At 35.1% G+C, this 21,035-nt stretch overlaps 2 protein-coding genes across 2 annotated transcripts in view; one reads left to right on the top strand and one right to left on the bottom strand.

Moving 5' to 3' along the window:
• LOC132544739 (heat shock 70 kDa protein 12B-like) overlaps positions 1 to 21,035 on the top strand; it is a 96,349-nt gene that overhangs the window by 2,114 nt on the left and 73,200 nt on the right. The window contains exons 2-4 of the mRNA XM_060208389.1: positions 1,203 to 1,421; positions 1,641 to 1,773; positions 2,008 to 2,928. Of these exons, the coding sequence (XP_060064372.1) occupies positions 1,203 to 1,421; positions 1,641 to 1,773; positions 2,008 to 2,928 (1,273 nt within the window). The remainder of the gene's footprint in view (positions 1 to 1,202; positions 1,422 to 1,640; positions 1,774 to 2,007; positions 2,929 to 21,035) is intronic.
• On the bottom strand, positions 10,844 to 14,670 carry LOC132544738 (heat shock 70 kDa protein 12B-like). The gene is made up of 4 exons (XM_060208388.1): positions 14,362 to 14,670; positions 13,399 to 13,617; positions 13,124 to 13,271; positions 10,844 to 11,913 (listed from the first exon to the last, which is right to left on the bottom strand). The coding sequence occupies exons 1-4, from the start codon at positions 14,668 to 14,670 to the stop codon at positions 10,844 to 10,846; spliced, it is 1,746 nt and encodes a 581-aa protein (XP_060064371.1).

Genomic DNA, 21,035 nt, shown 5'->3' with positions numbered 1-21,035 from the left:
ATGAGGATGATGTGTATAATAATACATACATGTTTAATGATGATGTATATGATAACACATGCATGTTTAATGATGATGTGTATGAGGATGATATGTATGATGATACATGTTAATGGTGATGTGTATGGTGATGATGTGTATAATAATACATGCATGTTTAATGATGATGTGTACGGTGATGATGTGTATAATAATACATGCATGTTTAATGATGATGTGTATGATAATACATGTTTAATGATGATGTGTATGAGGATGATGTGTATGATGATACATGTTAATGGTGATGTGTAGTATGATGATGATATGTATGATGATACACGTTAATTGTGATGTGTATGGTGATGATGTGTATGATAATACATGTTTAATGATGATGTGTATGACGATACATGTTAATGATGATGTGTATGATGATGATGTGTATGAGAATATATGTTTAATGATGATGTGTATGATGGTACATGTTTAATGATGATGTGTATGATGATGATGTGTATGATGATACATGTTTAATGATGATGTGTGTGATGATAATGTGTATGATGATACATGTTGGACATATGTATGTATGTATGTAAGGGCATGTGTGTGTGAACTTCTTTGTGTACATACAATGAAAAAATGCAAAAATAAAATAAATATAAAAAAAAAAAATTAGACATTAATACATTTAAACAAGTTAAAAGTTCCTACCTCCTGCCTGGTGTCTGTTATCCAGTCAGCGCTGCAATACCCCTGTCCAATGCTCATGCCCAGCATTTGCAGTGGGACAGGTAGGGAAAGAGTCACATGACCAGCAGTGGGACAGGTAGGGGAAGGGTCACATGACTAGCACACAGGTAAAGGTCACAGAACACAAACATAAACAGAAGCACATGACACTACACAGCTGACAGCTGGACAATAACACAGGACAGTACTAGACACCACGATACTGCACAATCATCATTATTATCATGTTATTACAATTTAATTACAATGCAGAATATACTGTTTATTAATAATATATATATATATATATATATCATCATCTGAAAAACCCGGACAGGCTGTCTCTGCAACAGTATACAGATATAATGTAGATGTATAGTGAAAGACACTGTGGAAGCTGTAAGGCTATGATGACGACGACACAAAAGATACTTATTTCCATTATACATAACCTATTCTACAATAGCTTACGTTCATTTCCCTTTCAGCACTTAAGCCGCTCGTTTAAGATAAAAGATGATCAGGGTCACTGCATGCCTGTTATCAAGGTGTTTACAGCAGTCATCAAGTACCTCAAGGATCATATGCTGAAGGTATTGGAAACTCAGCTGGAGTACTTCCAACAGTCAGACATCCAATGGGTCCTTACTGTTCCGAAAATCTCGTCTGATTCTTCAAAACAACTCATGCGGGAGGCAGCTGAAGAGGTAATTAGGAATTTATCAAATCAAAACAATATCTTTAACAAGAAATGTTAATCTTATATTATTTATTATTTCACTATAATATTTTTGATGTTTTATTTCTCTCTTCTATTAGTAATAGTTTAAATCACGAGCATCAGTTTACCTGTGCCTAACGCAATGCATCGCCTCCATGTAACTCAGAGTGCTATATTTGATTGTTGAGGTGTATTGTGCTTCTAGGCTGGTATCAGAAGTGATCGCGTGATTATTGTTCTAGAACCTGAGGCAGCGTCCTTATACTGCAAGCATTTGCAGCGAACAGAAAACGATGACACATTTAATACTGGATCAAAGTATCTGGTGCTGGACGCTGGTACGTGAAAACATCATGCATGTGTTAGGTGAAATGTTAAAACCATTCTTACATAACGAAATAATATATTAAATTCAAAAGCGGGTCTTTCGCAATTTAACAAACAACATTTATTATTCAAATCGTTTATTTTGCAACTACCTTATGATGTGTATGGAAGTTTAGGACCTACATCGATTAATCGCATGTTTGTATTATTCTTAATTTCGTACTTTAAAATATCTTCATACCTAGGTCCGACTATTGATATCACGATACATCAGGTTCAAAAGGATGGATCATTGATGGACATCATTGAAGAGGCCATTGGAGGAAACTGGGGAGGTGACATGGTTGATCATGCTTTCCAACATTTACTGATTGAAATTATAGGAATCCATGCCTTTCACCGTTTGCTTCAAGAAGACAGGTACAGCATGATCGAATTCTTTAGGGAATTTGAAGCGAAAATGCACACTATCACACCCAATCCTTCGTCCAAAGTAGTTATCCTCAATGTACCAGTCACAGTGAATGACGTGTGCATAAATGAGAATGATAAAGATATAGCCACGATTGTAAAGTCGAGATTTTCGTTCAACGGAAACGTGTCCATTGTTCGCAATAAGCTTAAAATCAGCGGAGAGCGAGCAAAAGAATTTTTCAGTGAGCCCGTGAACCATATCGTTACCCATTTGAAAAAAATTCTAAAAGAGCCGAATGCTGGAGAGGTAAAGGCTATCTTGATGGTCGGAGGTTTCTCAGGGTCCCTCATACTTCAAAATGAAATAAAAACAAATTTTCCACACCTGCGAGTAATTGTGCCTCCTGATCCGGGGCTATCGGTTCTTAAAGGTGCTGTTTTACTCGGATATGCACCGAGGCCCGTCAATTCAAGATTTTGCAGATATACTTACGGCTCAGGCCAAGCATGGACATTTAATCCTGAGAAATACGATTCTGCTATGCCTTTCACCACTTCAACTGGAAAAGGGAAAGTTGATGATTTATTTGATATCCATGTTGTTGCTGGAGAGTGCGTGGATTTCCGAATGCCACGGATAGTTAGATTTTATCACCCAAGTGAACCTGACCACACTGCCATTCGATTCTCTTTGTACTCTTCCATAGAGAAAAATCCCAAGTACGTAACAGATCCCGGATGTGCCATGATCGGTCATGTGACAATCACTCTGCCTGACAGTGCTAAGGGACTGGACTGGTTGGTAGAGGTACAGATATCTTATATTAAAACAGAAATCGAGATTACAGCTTTTGATAGAAGTAATGGGATGGAAGCCGCCATGGCAGTCGGGGTTTCTGGAGGTGTTGAGCTAGAGCAGCCACTTTAACATTGCAAAAAAGGTGTTTTGTGATTTTAAATGTTACCGGTATTAATGATTAGAAATAACAAACAAACAAAACTGTCATTCTTTGAGTACGGATTCATTAGTATAGAAACAAGAGAATGATAGTGTAAAGATATGAGAAGGTACTCGATTCAACTTCACTATTAACATAAATTGTGAATGATAATAACACATCTATTGAATTTGGAGTTTACGGCTTTTATCTTATCAACAAAACTATAAAGGAAATATTTTGGATTTCTACAAGTAAATACAAGAAAATATATAAAAAATATTTTTGTGCAGATCATTTTTTTTTAAATTTCATCCTTTTTGCTGCAATTTGTTAAACTCTTAGCACCGTGGAATCGTATTTTGCTCTATCAAGTACTTCTATAAATTGTTACTATGAAATGTTTGCCTTAGTAAACATATTGATTTTCCTTGTCTCAAATTACTTACCTTAATTGTTTAACAGAGAAAAAGATATTCTAGTTTCTCAGTTTAACTTGTTAAAAAATGTTAAATTGTCATTTACTGGTCAATGTTCGAGCAGAAAATGATAATCCAAAGTACTTGAGTGGAAGACAAGTTGAAGAAAATTATTTTCTCAATTCTCTCCGCGATTTTCACAAATCACTTTAATCACCTAACAAGAAAATGGCAAATGTTGAAAGGTGGACTGTACAACTTTTTTGAAACACATATCCTTCACCTTTATATGCTTACAGAAGCAGAAATGTAATGATCTACTTATTAACAATATATTAAACAGTACAACATTTGAAGCATTAAGTAACCACTTGACATCAGAACGATTTTGCATGTATATAGTTTATAGAAAATCCAAGCGTCCACCATGCATATTTACTACGTGTCTTTTTCAATGAGTGTTTTTATGACCTCGCGAACGACCTGACGGCAAACTACCATACCCGGAAGTCTGAGGAAATCAGAAGGAAAATAAACGAAATATTAGAATAGTAGAATGCAGTTTTCAGCTTGATGCTTCAATACAAACAGCCTCGTAGTATCTATCTATAAAGGGAAAATATGTAGTCACAAAGTGGAAGATATTTAAATAAGCTCAACTAATGAGATGTAATAATGATAATCTAATATACATCACTACAATGATGTTTGATTTCGCTTTTTTCACATTATAATTTGTCTTCATACATATTTGATTGCATTTGTTATTTGACAAGGTGGCAATCAATTGGGATTCACCATTCGCTTTGTCAATTGAAATGAATACATTAAAATATAATGAAAAGAAATATTAAAATGTTGTAAATAACTTCCTTATTTCGTGTAAAGAGCAGCTTACATTTCTAGAATACCATATCAAGATTGTTGATATAATGCTACAAATAGCACGCATGAATGTTTTACGTACTATTGTCTGATGTGCTTCCTGTGTAGTATTCGGATATGTTCACTTAGTTTGACCAGTTCGCTAGTGAATGCTTTTGTGTCATTCATTGCTGATGTTAATGAGCGTAACTTGGTATTGTTTAAACGTCCCAACTGTATTGTTTTTTGCGTCTCTGGAATATTGTTTATGTGTGTCCCTGGTGCAATGTTTATGTGTGTCCCTGGTGTAATGTTTATGTGTGTCCCTGGTGTTATGTTTACATGTGTCCCTGGTGTATTGTGTATATATTTTACTTGATTATTGTTTAAGGGTGTTCCTTGTGTACGTGTGTTCCTTGTGTATTGTGTATGTGTGTCACAGACGTATTGTTTATGTGTTTCCTTAGTGAAGTGTTTAAGTTTGCAACATATGTATTGTGTATATGTGTCCCTGGTGTGTTGTTGTTGTTCTTTGTCACAAGTGTACCACATTTACCGACTTTACGAAAGTGTTCTTTGCATTCACTTAGCTGCGACGATGGGTTTCCATGTTAATAAAGCCTTCTGTTTGTTATTTACTAACGGTTAATTAAACATTACCAAATTTGGAGTATCTACTGTCAGTATCAGTATATTGTATTTTTAACATCGATTGTGTTCGTAAATTATGCACCGTTCAATTGCGATGTTATTTGATTTCAGCAAACGATTTTTTGATAGTATTAGCAAGGTCGAAAATATTTGAAAACTTTGAATCTACTATGAAATAATGGTAAGTTATTATTTATTCATTTATTCAGCTATTCTGTACCCAAGTGTACTAAAGTATTGAAATATGCTATTCGTCGGTGCGTTTTTGTGAATCTCATAACCTTACAAAGTTATGTAGTACTTAGGCATGAATCGTCAATGTTGTGGAAATATTATTGCAAATAATGTAAACAAATTGTCATTGTTCTCCATGTAATAATAAAAAAATTGAAAATGATTAACCGTAGAATTGAACTGCTATACATTGACATTGATATGGATTAGGAAACACTGAATAGATTTAAAATGAACATGCGCCATTACTGTGCTTCATTGAATTTCCTTTATCCAGTTTTATTATTCATATCGTAAATGGATTTAAACTGAAAACAGTTCAATACTTGAATATGTTAATTAATGAATAATAAACTACAGTATTTAAAAGCAAATTCCTATTGAAGATAACAAAACAAAAGTGCATTAGTTTTCTATTATTTTTGTGCTCATTTGATCGAGATCTCGTTTGAAAATTCACAATTGGGAGATTATTTTTCCAGATTCTGCACACGACATTCCATCTTCTATGTACATTTTTGACTGCAAATTGCATAATTATCTCATTGAGAAATAGTCTTTTTGCGACATGAAGTTTGATATCAAGTGGTTCTGCAGTTGCTAACCTTGTTCTTATTTGGGAACGTGACATTACTTACTTGGACTGACCAATGTTTACATGACGTACCGATGATGAAACAAAAGGCGTTTCCGATTACGAAACCCTTGCTGTTATTCTTGTAGTTTTTCAATATTTTTCATGTAGTTTTTGTTCATATTTATAACGAACTAAGGGGGAACCAGGTTGTCCGTCCGTCTGTCAGTGAAGACATATCTTGTCCGGTCAATTCCTCCTAAAACTTGCGAAGCAATTTTTAAAAACTACACAGAAATGTACGTTATTATGTCATGGAAAATTCCATGGTCGTACATAAAATTGAGGTCACAGGGACTGAAACTAAACCAAATTGATGTAAAAACTCTTTAATCTGCGGGGGGTAGTAGTTATCCTCAGGATGACAGTTCTACTTTGTCCTAGTTTTATTGAATTTGAGTTTGGATTATGATTCTGTTGATATTAAGATTTCGGTTCATAGCAGCGAAGAATATAAAATTACAATATTATTTACTTATTGTCAACAATTCTCTGAGAAGCACAACAATATTTCGAAAACAACAAGAAAATACCATCATAATCATGAATCAAACTCAGAAGCAACTTGGATCATAAGAAATACTTGAAACTCCGATTATGTCCATTTATTCAATCATTGATTACAGATACAACCTATACATATATATGCATATATAAAATGATAATGTTTCACTATTGGTTTTGTACTGAAAAACCTTCCACACGGAAATGAAAATGAAATATATAGACTTTATTTATTATACAGCAATTATGAAGCATGCTATTTCAACGCATACTAATCTTGTTGGCCCGGATGTAAGCACGCGGTGGGTCTGTAGTGCCCGTGGAAAAGCCAAGTGGTCAGGCAGGTGACCCCTTACCATTCCATGTCTGTTCGGGGAATCGTACCTGTTATCACGGAGCCAACGACCATCCGAAAAAACCTCGATGCAAATAACATGTTTATATACACGACAATATATATATATATATTCAAAAAAGATTTTTTTAAAAATAATCAATAGCATAGTTAATTAATGAAACACAATACGTAAACAGAAAAGTATCATCAACACTGATATATGCTGGTCTAAAGATTAAACCAACTCTGGAAATGTTAAATATTTATATGTAAATAAACATATATATATATCGGACTGAATGCAATCCTAATTTTGACATAAGGAGCAAACACCACACACTGTTGTCCTAAGAGTCTGATAACGAGGTTGTTAAAGGTCATGGAAACAAACTCAATATTATTTCTATGAATAAATTGGCATAATTAAAAAGAAAACTTCTCAATTTAATTATGCATTGTCTTATTTAATGTGACAAATAAAGGAGATGTGATTTTCAAAAATACATTGAATGTTAATCAATAAAATTGAATTTTCCTTTAAGAATTGATAGACTAATGAAGTTGAGTATTTGAAAGAGCGTTTGTAAAACACTATTGTAGTTAAGATGTAAATATATTAACAACGTAAGTTAATGCGAGCAGCTATATATTCCTTTTTTTGTTTTTGTTTCAAATTTTTTATACATATAGAGAGAAAGACTTAACATCAACATACAAAAATGAAAACATAAAGACACTATAATCAGCTTACATAAAACAAACATTACATCCTAGCAGCATTCACTCACCATGCACACCAAGTATTGAGTATAGAAGATGAGGGGGAAAATGGATATTTGTATGAAAATAGCTAAATTAGAAGATATATTAATGATTATGGCTGGCTTAGTAAAAGGCAAAAGAGATGTTATTAGTAATATTGATATAGGGTTTTTATAACAGAGATCAAGCAGAGTCAAATTTTCCCATCAATAGTTTTTGAGAGTCACTTTTATTTGCGATATATTTTTGGATGTTATAATATTCTTTTATATCTTTTTTTTTTACCAAAGTAGCCACATTTAAAGATTTACAAAGACATCTGGATCTGTAAATGTACTGTTTTATTATTAGAATAATAATATTATCAGTGATATAGTAGCCATTTCGATCGTTAATAAAGCCAAATTAAAATGGTTGTTTATTGATTGCAAATGATATGTATGGTGCATTTAAAAGTGTCTAAAAATTTTGTAAAAAGTCTTGCACCTCATGGCATTCCCACATCAAATGAACAATGGTTTCCTATCAGTGTTACAAAAAGTACACATTGGACTGATAACTAGACCTGATTTAAACAATTTTGAATTAGTGATTAGAATGTGGTGTGATACACGATGTTGTAGCCATTGAAGCTTTGTGTTTTTGTTATATTAAATGGAATTTTATAGATATTACACCAGATATCTTCAGTGAAGTTAACTTGTTCATTCCATTTGATCTTGCCAAAGGCTATGGTGTCTGTATGATTGAGTATGTTGTAGAATATTTTAGAATCTCTATTATTTTTCAAAAAGAGATGTATAATCAAAGGTATGCAAGGACGATAAATATGAGATTTCAAAGGGACTGGTATGTACCTGCGAATTAATTAATTAATCCTCGTACTTGAAAAAAAAAATTGTGTTGATCTGATATTTTTCTGCAAGTTCTTCAACGGTGTAAAAACAAAAGTTATCAACATTTTTCAGAAGGTAAGCAATGATATGTATTCCTGATCTATACCAAGATTTATAGAAGACTGGCTTACCTTCAACAGTTATATTCGTATTATGCCACAGATTTGTTTTCAAAAATGTTTACCTTGTTGTTCTTTTAATTCTTTGCAATTAAATAATTTATACCAAATCTTAAAGACATCCTTTTTATTAGCAAAAAGTTATTCTACATTCTAGATGATACAAAAAGAAGAATTAAAAAGAGAAAAACAGATAGAAGTGAAAAATGAAAAGAAAAGCCTACATCTCCGCTATTACTATTAAGAATTGCATTATTTACAATAATATTCTCATTTTAGACAAGCAAATACCTTTTCACATACAACATGGAAACAATAATATTGAGGTTGTTTCTAACATCAAATATATATAAATTTGTAACACCAACATACAGACATGAAAAAAGCACATAACCTACATTCCCAATATGAACAAAGGATCAATTTAAGTACATATGACACAAGCCTACAAAGAAAAGCTAGGAACACAAGCAAGGTCATATTCATTGAAAGAATTTCCGCAAGACAGAAAAACAGATTGCCATGATAGAGTTACTCATAACATAAATGCTGGAATTGTGTATCACACATGAACCCACTAACAGCTGTATTGTACAGATACATAACTACGGCATGCACTGTATTTATATTTATTATGTGTTGCACCAGTAAAATTATATAATTAAATTTGTAGATATGTTGAGATATTTGTTTTAAAAATATTTAAATATCATATATATTCCTATATCATAGATAATTTTATAGGTTGATAAAATGCCGAAAAAGGGCAATTCTTATGATGAACAATTGTATTTTCAATTGAATGATTATATTGACTATCTCCTAAATTTTCACACCGAGACATTCACAGAAAGTCATCACCAAACTGACTTGCTAAGTAGAAACTTTTTTTGTGTGTGAAAATAAATGTTTAGTCTGAGATGCACTCTAACTCAACACAGTGGTCAACAAAACATAGAATGGGAAACAAGTGTGAGTTAAAATACTTGAATTAATGCTGTGTTACACAAACAAATGAAGTAGGATATTGTCATGATGCATTAATATTTAAAATGCATTACTGAGGCGAATCAAAACCAAATCAAAATGCATTATTTAGTGAAAACTAAACTAATCATTATTTTGTTTTACCGCTGAATTGAAATACCAATAAGGTACGTTGTTTTTTCTGTAGCACAGATGAGTTAGTAGACATTATTGATGTGTAACTAACGTGTAATATAATGCATTAATATATTTAACTTTAAAATTCTACCACTCTTTACACTTTACTATCAAATCGGATAGCAACACCATTTTATGAACAATATATTAGTCTACATCCTCATTTCAGTAGATTTTTGTCAATAACTTTTGTTAGACAATCCGACAATATAAAGATAATTGATATTACGTTATATCGGCATGATCTGACACATCAATTATTTGAGGAAATTATGCTCCAGATAACACAATATACATAGAACAAGACTAATAAGGTTTGGTCAAAATTGCCTTATCCAGACAGAGTTAGTAGAAAAATTATTCAGCTCTCATTACCCCGCTCCGTCCTTATCAAATCTTTAAAGACATGGGGTACAGTACATAAGGATACATGAAACTGGTACAGACAATGATCATACATACTGATGTGTATAAATATTGAACATAAAATCTTCCCGAGACGCTCCTTCTACGCAAATGATGTGCACATGACTTTTTCAAATATCGCCAGTCTTAATGCTCTAAATAGAGGGCAGTTTCCCAATAATGATATAGTGATAGGAATTCAGTATCCCTTCAACTACATAGTGCGCCGACATGTATTCTTTTCTCAATTTTATTATTGTAATTTACGAAAGAATCAGTTAATATTTCTAAAATATTCAAGTTATCAACAACCGAACAGGATATGAATACATAAGTGTCACCATAAACTGTGCCCTGATATAAACATCAATAACGAAAGCTCCCAATTGCTACGTCAAAAATATAAGTACAGAGTAATACTTGTTATATCTATGTAAGAAAAATTACCTGTAAAACCTACTTGTAGATAAAGCCGACCCGGAAGTGATAGTGATCTGTGGCCTTCATTACCTAGTAAGCAAGTCAGGTACAATTCTCCCAAGCAAGACCTTCTAGGATCAATAAGATATTCACAAGATCTGAAGCTAAGCTGTATATGAAGAACGAGTAAATTTTAATGTGCGGACGTTGATACCAAACTAAAACACCAGCTTTGTACTACTACATTAAACATTATTCCATCGGAATAGACGCCATTGCTTTCCAACAGCCAATGAAACAGTTTATCGAGTACATGTACACTACAAAAAGTCAAATGTCGCTCTAACTTTCTCTCCAGTATCTTTGTCAGTAGCTTCTACCTCGACTTCTGTATTACTGAAAGTCATCTCTACCCCAGCAGTCCTTTCACATCCCTTTGAGGTGTCCGGCATGTCGATTCTCAGTTGACCTATCTTGTAACATCCGGGGTCTGTTACGTACTTTGGGTTCTTCTGGTTAGAAACATACACTAAGAATTGTAAAGAAACTTGGTCTGGTTCAATGGGCTTGTAATGCCTTACTGCCTGTGGTTGTCCGATATCCACGATATCCCCAATACTAGCATGAGTATCAAAGATATCAAGACAATTCTCCTCTCCAGTTGAGGTGATAAAACGTTTGGAATAATCATGCTTCTCTGCATCAAAGTCCATTGCCATTCTTACTCCATAAGTGTACTTACAAACACGTGATTTGATAGCCCTTGGCTCATGACCGAAGATAACAGCCCCTTTCAGAACAGCCAGTCCTGGATCTTGTGGTACTATCATTCGCAGGTTTGGAAAGTTTGTTTTGATTGCATCCTGAAGTACTAGGGACTCCGAAAAGCCTCCGACCATCAGAATGCTCTTCACACCTATTGAATTCGGGTCTCTTAACAGGGTCTTCAAGTGGGTCACGATATGGTTAATCGGATCCTTGAATAATTCTTTTGCTCGATCTGCACTGACTCTAAGCTTATCACCGACGATTGTTAAGTTTCCTCTGTATTTCGATTTTGACGTTATAATTGTGCTTATATCCTCCCCGTTCTCATCTTTGCATGCCACGTTCATTGCAGTCGGTACTTTAAATGTGACTTTTTCATCAGACGAAGCATTTGGTTTGATCGTGCGCTTTTTTACTTCGAAATCACGGAAAAAATCTACCATATCGGCCTTGTTGTTTTCAAGAAAACGATGAAATGCGCCATTACCTATAATTCCGGATAATAAAATCTGGAAGGCGTTATCCACTTTGGTCCCTCCCCAGTCTCCACCATTGGCCGTGTGGATTTCCTTCAATGATCCATCGCTTTGAACTTCGTGTACAGTAATATCTATGGTACCGCCTATAAAAAAAAAATAAAAACTCAAAATCGGCAGCATGCTTACATTATTTTGCTGTAGTTTTTTTTTTTATTTCGACGTAGTTGCTGAGCTACCAATTAGAGACGAGGGGATGTTTCAACCAACAAGGTAATCTCCTAATTTTGTTTCAAATCTGATGAAAAAATCTAATTACGTGACGGAAACCCTAAAACAGACAAACATGCACAGACGAGTGAAAGTAGGTAGGTCAGTACTGAATTGGTGAATTTGAGATCAATTTTATTCAATTAATTTTCTAAAGGCACTCAGTAAAACTTGAAAGCATGACTGTTTGCTTTATTTACCAAGGTTGAGTAACATTTATATATATTTTCCCTCTACAGTGTTAGGTAAAACTCTGCTGCCACCCGATTCATATCGAGGGGTTGGGAGAGGGTGGACTAAATAAAAAAATAGATACATAATTGCAGCTAAGTGTATCGATTCCTTCAGTATAACGTAATTGTCGGAGCGTCAAGATTGCGGAGTAGTAAAGTCGTCTTATCGTCTTTAGTACTAGCCTTTCAATCCTATATTTCATATGAAACATGTACACAAATAAATAGACGATGGAAAACGACCAATAAATACTGACATGGCAACATAATCAATTCAAAACTCAAAGTTTTACCCATATTTTATATCAAACATGTACACAATGAAAAACGACCAGTAAATACTGACATGGCAACAGAATCAATTCAGAACACAACGTTTTACCCATATTTTATATCAAACATGTACACAATGAAAAACGACCAGTAAATACTGACATGGCAACAGAATCAATTCAAAACTCAAAGTTTTACCCATATTTTATATCAAACATGTACACAATGAAAAACGACCAGTAAATACTGACATGGCAACAGAATCAATTCAAAACTCAAAGTTTTACCCATATTTTATATCAAACATGTACACGATGAAAAACGACCAGAAAATACCTACATGGCAACAGAATGAGAAATTTATAGGTATGTAAATCGTGATTATATAGTTTATTGCCGCTATTTTGTGATATTTCCAAACGATCACAAAAACTTAGTTCGTGAAAGAATAAGACACATATGTATACCATGTCTCATTTGCATGGAGTAAACTGTTGTAAGATCCTGTATATTGCCTAAAATCAATACATTTAAGAGCAAATAAACATTTTTTAATTGAGGGGTTATTCGTTATACACACCACCACCGTCCAACACCAAGTACTTCGACCCAGAGGTGAAAGTCTTCATGCCTCCCTCTCCTTTTCGTTCAATAGGAATATACTTGCAGTATAAGGACGCCGCCTCAGGTTCTAGAGCTATCATCAAATGATCTCCTTTGATACCAGCCTAGAAACATAACCAATATGGCCATACAAAATCATACAAAATGCTGGTAATAAATGTCGTCTTTACGTATCTTTACTTATCCCTTTTAACAAGTTATTCTAGTTTTATCGAATGAATTTAATCTTACCCCCACGGCAGCCTCTCTCATGAACTGCTTGGAGGCATCGGACCAGATTGCCGGAACAGTGAGGACCCACATTATGTCTGATATGTTTATGTCTGTCACGTGTAATTTGCAGAACTCCACCATATGATCCTTGAGATATTGTATGCATGCTGAAAACACCTTTATTGCAGGCATGGTGTGACCCTGGTCATCTTCTATCTTGAATGACCGGTTTAGATTCTATAGAAAAGATTTATTTATATAGAATAAGTCCTGTAAAACATCTGAAATAAAACCATGTGAATAAAACAAAACAAATGTCGTATTACAATGACACTTCGTCATAAGTTAGGATCAATACATTTCAACATCAGTTTTTATGAATGTATTTCGCATGTGATTCATTTTCGCTTTAATACGCGAGAAGAGTCAGTCGTCAATCATGTGTAGATGTACAAGTTCGCAAAAATAAAGTATTCGCGAAGCGAAATCTTTGCTATTTACAGTATATCATTTCAAAAAGACGTACTCCAAAAAGTATTCCGAAAAAAAAAGTTTGCTAATAGTCTTTCAGGTTCTGTAAATATCTATCGACTACATATATTTTGTTAGATGCCTAAAACGTGCTGAGTCACAATTGAATATCTTTTCCTATCTAAGATATGGGTGGTCCCAAACTTATGGCCAAGTGTATATTTCCATGTCAAATTCAAGATCTCGATTTATCTGAAGTCTTTTGCTCATGTACAAGGCTTTTACCACAACACACAGATATCATTTTGTGCTACTGTGTGATATGTATATATATATTCGGTAGACATTGAACCAATAAACTATTGAGCAATTAAGGGGACTGCGTTTTCACTGAGTCAGTACATGAATCCATATCAAATGTGAGGTTTTCATACATTTTCCAGACTTAATCATACACATAAATACTGTATCAACATTTAAGGAAATAAATCAAGCTGGCTTTTTAAATACCTTGTTCTCATAAAGCTTCATTTTAAATCGTCGGAAGTAATACCATCCATTTTGTTTCTGGTCTAAAGCTAGATCTGAATACTTGTCTTCAGCCTCAAAACCAAAAGAGTGGAAGTCTCCGTTTGGTTTAAAGAGAACACAAGTTGACGTCTTCAAGGACATTAGACCTCCTGACCCTGCTGCCCAGGAATTGGCTGAAATCTTCAAGGGATCCCGTTCAAAGTCATGGATGAAGGAGAAAGCGTACCCTGAGTATGTGGTACCGAAGTCAATGGCCGCTACTAATAGGTGCTGTCCTGAAGAAGCCATTCTTATTTTCTGAAATTGAGAACGATTCGGTCTTAAATATCTTTATTTTATTCTTTTATTGTGATTGGATGAAAATAAAAAAACACAAACACGAAAATAAGTTTCAAAATACTTTCAAGAACCACATTTAGATTGCAAAGGCCACTTGTTTAAAGTATTTGTATATGAACACAATGCAAAGTTATATTTTGTAAACTCCTTTCGGTTTACATATAGGTATCATGATACTTTCGGTTTATATGTTTACACAACCTACATCAAAATATGAATTTATTTACTTCCTTGTCAGAATAATTACGGATTACAAAATAAACATTTAACAGCTAATTATTCACAATTTGCATCGTATTTAAATCGATTTTAACCTGTTACAAAGTTACAGAGACCGCGTCAAACTACAGGGTATCATACTGATTAATAATTTTGTTAGATAATGTAAATTACTTGCATCAGATTTTACGGTGGAAACACATGTCACGACCAACACAACTTGCGATATCATCAAAAATCCCATTGACATAAAGCTGCTGTTTCAATATAAAATACAATATAGTTAAAATTCAACAAGTAGTTAACTTTCATCTAAATTTAACGGTTTGTTGACTTTTCTGATAACATTATACTTACCACAAGTGTCCGACTCGCTTGACAGCGGAAGACTGGTATAAAAGTTTGGCCGCCACTTAGCTACATGTCGGCAGGTCAAGGTAGGGTAATTTTCTGAGAATCAGGTATAGGTTCCTTGAAAGATTTCTGTTGCACATGTACGTAAGCAATTGCGGGCTATGGCATGTCCAAAAGATAGCCAAGCATGCATACTATACGAAAACTACTTCAGGATTACATAATGTAATCAGTGATAAGATCCGATATACCTATACATACAATTTCAATCATTTCTATTCAAAACAGATGTACGTAAGCAGGGTAATACTGGTGTGTGATTTGTGTATAAAACTCACACATGGTAATACTGGTGTGTGATTTGTGTATAAAACTTACACAGGGTAATACTGGTGTGTAATTTGTGTATAAAACTCACACAGGGTAATACTTGTGTGTGATTGGTGTATAAAATTCAAACAAGGTGATACTGGTGTGTGATTGGTGTATAAAACTCACACAGGGTAATACTGGTGTTTATGTTGTGTATAAAACTCACACATGGTATTACTGGTGTGTGATTGGTGTATAAAACTCACACAGGGTAATACTGGTGTTTGATTTGTGTATAAAACTTACACAGGGTAATACTGGTGTTTATGTTGTGTATAAAACTCACACATGGTATTACTGGTGTGTGATTGGTGTATAAAACTCACACAGGGTAATACTGGTGTTTGATTGGTGTATAAAACTCACACAGGGTAATACTGGTGTGTGATTGATGTATAAAACTCACACATGGTATTACTGGTGTGTGATTGGTGTATAAAACTCACACAGGGTAATACTGGTGTGTGATTGATGTATAAAACTCACACATGGTATTACTGGTGTGTGATTGGTGTATAAAACTCACACAGGGTAATACTGGTGTTTGATTGGTGTATAAAACTCACACAGGGTAATACTGGTGTGTGATTGGTGTATAAAACTCACACATGGTATTACTGGTGTTTGATTGGTGTATAAAACTCACACAGGGTAATACTGGTGTGTGATTGATGTATAAAACTCACACATGGTATTACTGGTGTGTGATTGGTGTATAAAACTCACACAGGGTAATACTGGTGTTTGATTGGTGTATAAAACTCACACAGGGTAATACTGGTGTGTGATTGGTGTATAAAACTCACACATGGTATTACTGGTGTGTGATTGGTGTATAAAACTCACACAGGGTAATACTGGTGTGTGATTGATGTATAAAACTCACACAAGGTAATACTGGTGTGTGATTGGTGTATAAAACTCACACAGGGTAATACTGGTGTGTGATTGGTGTATAAAACTCACACAGGGTAATACTGGTGTGTGATTGGTGTATAAAACTCACACAAGGTAATACTGGTGTGTGATTGGTGTATAAAACTCACACAGGGTAATAATGGTGTGTGATTGGTGTATAAAACTCACACAGGGTAATACTGGTGTGTGATTTGTGTATAAAACTCACACAAGGTAATACTGGTGTGTGATTGGTGTATAAAACTCACACAGGGTAATACTGGTGTGTGATTGGTGTATAAAACTCACACAAGGTAATACTGGTGTGTGATTGGTGTATAAAACTCACACAAGGTAATACTGGTGTATGCTTTGTGTATAAAACTCACACAGGTTAATACTGATGTGTGATTTGTGTATAAAACTCACACAGGGTAATACTGGTGTGTGATTGGTAAATAAAACTCACACAGGGTAATACTGGTGTGGTATTTGTGTATAAAACACACACAAATAAACATTACACCATTGACTAACAGCAAAAATACACCAGGGACACACACACACACAATGCATCAGGGAAACACACATATAATACACCAGGGACACAAATTAAATAAACCTTACACCATGGACACACATACACAATACATTTGGAACACATAAACAATACATCAGGGACACACATAAACATAACGCCAGGAACACATCAACAAATAAATCAATGAAACTAAATCCGCACACGATTCGCGTGATTCGTTGCAGGACGAAACCACAGTTAAAGAACTTGATGGTGATTCCAGTGATGTCGACCAATCTTGTGATGGTAGTGACTCAAATATTGAGGGGTTTATGACGCCAGTAGGTCATTCAAATCAAAGCGACAATTCCACAGACAGTGCGCAAGACACTACCGTTGATGAACCGGAAGTATTACATGCGAGGACAGGACGTGCGCCATTGAGACTGACTTATGATGAAGTGGGGGAACCCACAAGTACTGTCTGGTCATAACGAGTTATGACTGATGCACGATCGTTTAGGAACTTAAGTGACAATTTTGTAATTAATAATAACTAACATTTAAATTGGTGACCTATAATATATACATGTGTTAGTGAGAAACATCAGACTTTTAATACCTCATCATATGCATCTCTAAGGTGATGATTAGGACACCGGATGTTTATACTTGTGTGTGAATTTATAGCAGTTGCTCTAATGCCATTTGACAATATCTCTTTATAACTAAGACCAAACAGTTTAAGATTGGTAGTATTAGGTGGATTAGGGAGTTATAGATGAGTGGTACTGAATTTTGTAGAAAATTGTAGTGTTGAGGTGTTGGTGAAACTAGCAAATTTGTAAATATTGCTGAAATATAGACAGACTGGACATGTGTTAATTTCAGATATAAATTGACACTTGTCAAATTGTACCAACAGTTCGATGTGGTAATCTTCGTGATGTAATAGTCTGGTAAGAGATAAGATGGCATGATATGACAAAACTCCGTTTTGTATTTAAGGGTATAATAGCCTTTTGAGTAACGGTCGGGGGCGACTTCTGTTTTGGAGGGGAGAGTGTAAAGGGTCGATATTTTGTTTTGTTGCGATAAATGTGGTTATTGAATTTTAATTAAGATTATTTAAGAATATTTTGCTCTTCAGTGGAAATGTTGTTAAAATATTAAATACAATAGTTTGTCGAAGAAATAATTCCATTCAAGTTGTATGCTGAGTCCAATTACTTATCATATTTTCCTCAGGTGAGACGTTTATCAAAATTATTTTCTAGTTTTAATGAACTTGGTGTTTGAAATCCAATTAGAGTAATTAAACCAAGTTTAATTAATTGTATCATTCCAAGGATGTCATTAGTTTTATACAGGTCACTTCAATTCTATGGACTAGTCCGGTCTGTGGTCGGTCATTGTCGGTTTTATAACTTCTAGTCCGGTTTACCCATTGTCGGTATACTTTATAGCCTGTAGTGACCATGATTAGTCATGATAGGTACATGTTACCCTAGACAACAACTTGCCATGCATTTTCATGATTTATTGTGTACATGTTTCGTAAAATTCGAAATGACGTCAACCTAAACAGCTCCGGTAAACAAAAATGTAAAAGGTAATTCAGCGAGGTCCTGAGGTCCATAATTCAAATGGCGGGTTTTTAGACGCCTCCTTATACCACAGTGCGATAAAATGCCACATTATTGACAATTTGTAGCTATATTTTGGCCTTCATATTGAACAGTGAGTACTCATGCCTGGCCCGTGCATTCTGTGGCAGCCATTGTATATGTATCCCGATGATAACATGTAGGTGTCCATATTTACCTACAGTTATCTACGCTGAACTGTTTTAGTAATATTGAAACTGCCAATTCATATGTACTTTTAGCACACATGTCTGTATCGTCTTTTCAAGGAGAAAAACGTAATCGAGTTAGTTCATCCTCCTCCTCCTCGACCGGCTCACTCACCCCCCGGGATCCTAAGAGACACAAACTAACTGAACTTTCTGAGGTGTTCACTCTACGAGATACAATGAGTCTTACTCCTGGCCAACCTGGGTTTCAGCCCCAGCCTCAGTATACCACTCCACCTAGTCATCCCTACCCCCCGGGCTACATCCCACCCAGTTCATTTCCTGGGTCGTATCCAATGGGCAGTGCTAGTCCATCGTCGCTGTCGGATAATGATATTGACAGGATTGTAGTGGCTCTAAAGTCTTCTCTTAAGGCGGACATAGCTAACTTAGTTACACAGGAGGTCAACGCCCGTGTATCCCCCCTCATCCAACGTATTGATATGCTCGAACAGGAGAACCGTGATTTACGTCTTCATATAGACGACGTCGAGCAATATGGACGTCGAGCCCTGGTTCGATTCTCTGGATTCAAGGAATCACCCGAAGAGGATACTACAGCCGTTGTCTTGAATGCTGCTACTGCTGCAGGTATTGACTTACAACCCACCGATGTTGAGAGATCTCATCGTGTGGGTAAACCTCGTCGTCAGCAGCATAGTGCTAGTGTACGATCCCCTCCTAAACCTCGGCAAATAATCGTCCGTCTGAAGTCAGTCGATACGAAGTTCAAGCTTCTGAAGGCAAGGAAAGCATTCCGCGATAATGATTCCTTTTCGCACATCTCAGTGAATGAAGATCTCACCAAGATGCGGAGTGAACTCGCTTATCATTCGCGCCAACTTGTAAAATCTAAAGCTATCCTTCAAACGTGGACGACGAATGGCAAGGTGATGGTTAAAGATCTAAATGCCAAGGTCTTCGGCATTAGATCGGTAGACGATCTGGTTCAGTTTGGACACGTGATCCAGTAACCAAACATACAATAAAGTTCACTATAGATGACCTTAATTCTAGCTTACTACTTTTGACTTTGATAACCTGTCATTTGATAAATCCAAGCACATTTCATTATCAATGAATTAGTTTGTCATTCCGTGTCATTGTATTTCAAAAATATTGATCGATTATGCATGAATTATCGTAATCATGTATTAATTGTCTGTGTACTAGATATCTTGTCAGCTTAATCTAATTTCGAAATCAAATAAGATCGGTTTGTAATACACGGTTATATAACTTACATGACCTGTACATACCTGTACTTTTTCCCATCTCATGTGTCAGTATTATTTTTGTCCCGGTCAGCATTGTGTCCACACCGTCACAGTTTAACTGCTATGGACAATTACAATGTATTGAAAAGTCTGCCCTCTTTTTCTTTATCTATGACCCATAGTATCAGATTTCTCTGTTTACAAACATATGTATGTGCACTTCACTGAGTGTGTGTGTGCAGTCACGTGGTCAAGTGCATGCTACCGTGAAGCAGACATATTGGGTTATCCCATATGTAGGTTTACCAGTTACCTGTATCATGTGAGCTGGATCTTATTTACATGTTATAATTCCACTGTTTTCATCAATATAATTCTCCTAATGCCGCATAAATAATAAGTTATTACCTTCATTCAATTACTATATAACCACGCGTTGTGTTTGCACATGTAAATATGTAATTATAAAATCAAAGGCTTTCTCCCCTGTTGCCGCATAGACAATTCTTCGTATTAACCCGGCCCGTGCGCCAATGTTAGAACCTCAACTTTGACCTCATTGTGTACCTTGCTGTTATCCAAATGCACACGACGTTTATATTTCTCTCTCTACTTCTTCTGTTCCTTCATTATCCTATCCCCCGACCCGTCCCCCACCTTACTATTTATATGATACTGTCGTTGTTCAAACTATATCTGTTGTATTCTGTCCGAGCACACCATTGTTTCATGCTTTTGTACACCAGTACTGATGTGACATAATGCTGATCTCGTTACAATTACACCGTGCTCGGATAGGACTATTTAATAGAAAAGTTTTTCAGATTTCTACGAAATTAGTTAAGGTTATAATTAATGCTAAATCTCAAGACTCTCTGGG

The sequence above is a fragment of the Ylistrum balloti genome, unplaced genomic scaffold, assembly GCF_031769215.1.
Source record: "Ylistrum balloti isolate Yb309-2 unplaced genomic scaffold, AGI_CSIRO_Ybal_v1 Utg369808, whole genome shotgun sequence".
Lineage (NCBI taxonomy): Eukaryota > Metazoa > Mollusca > Bivalvia > Pectinida > Pectinidae > Ylistrum > Ylistrum balloti.
The sequence above is the reverse complement of the archived record's forward strand: the minus strand, read 5'-3'. Positions and strand labels throughout refer to the sequence as shown.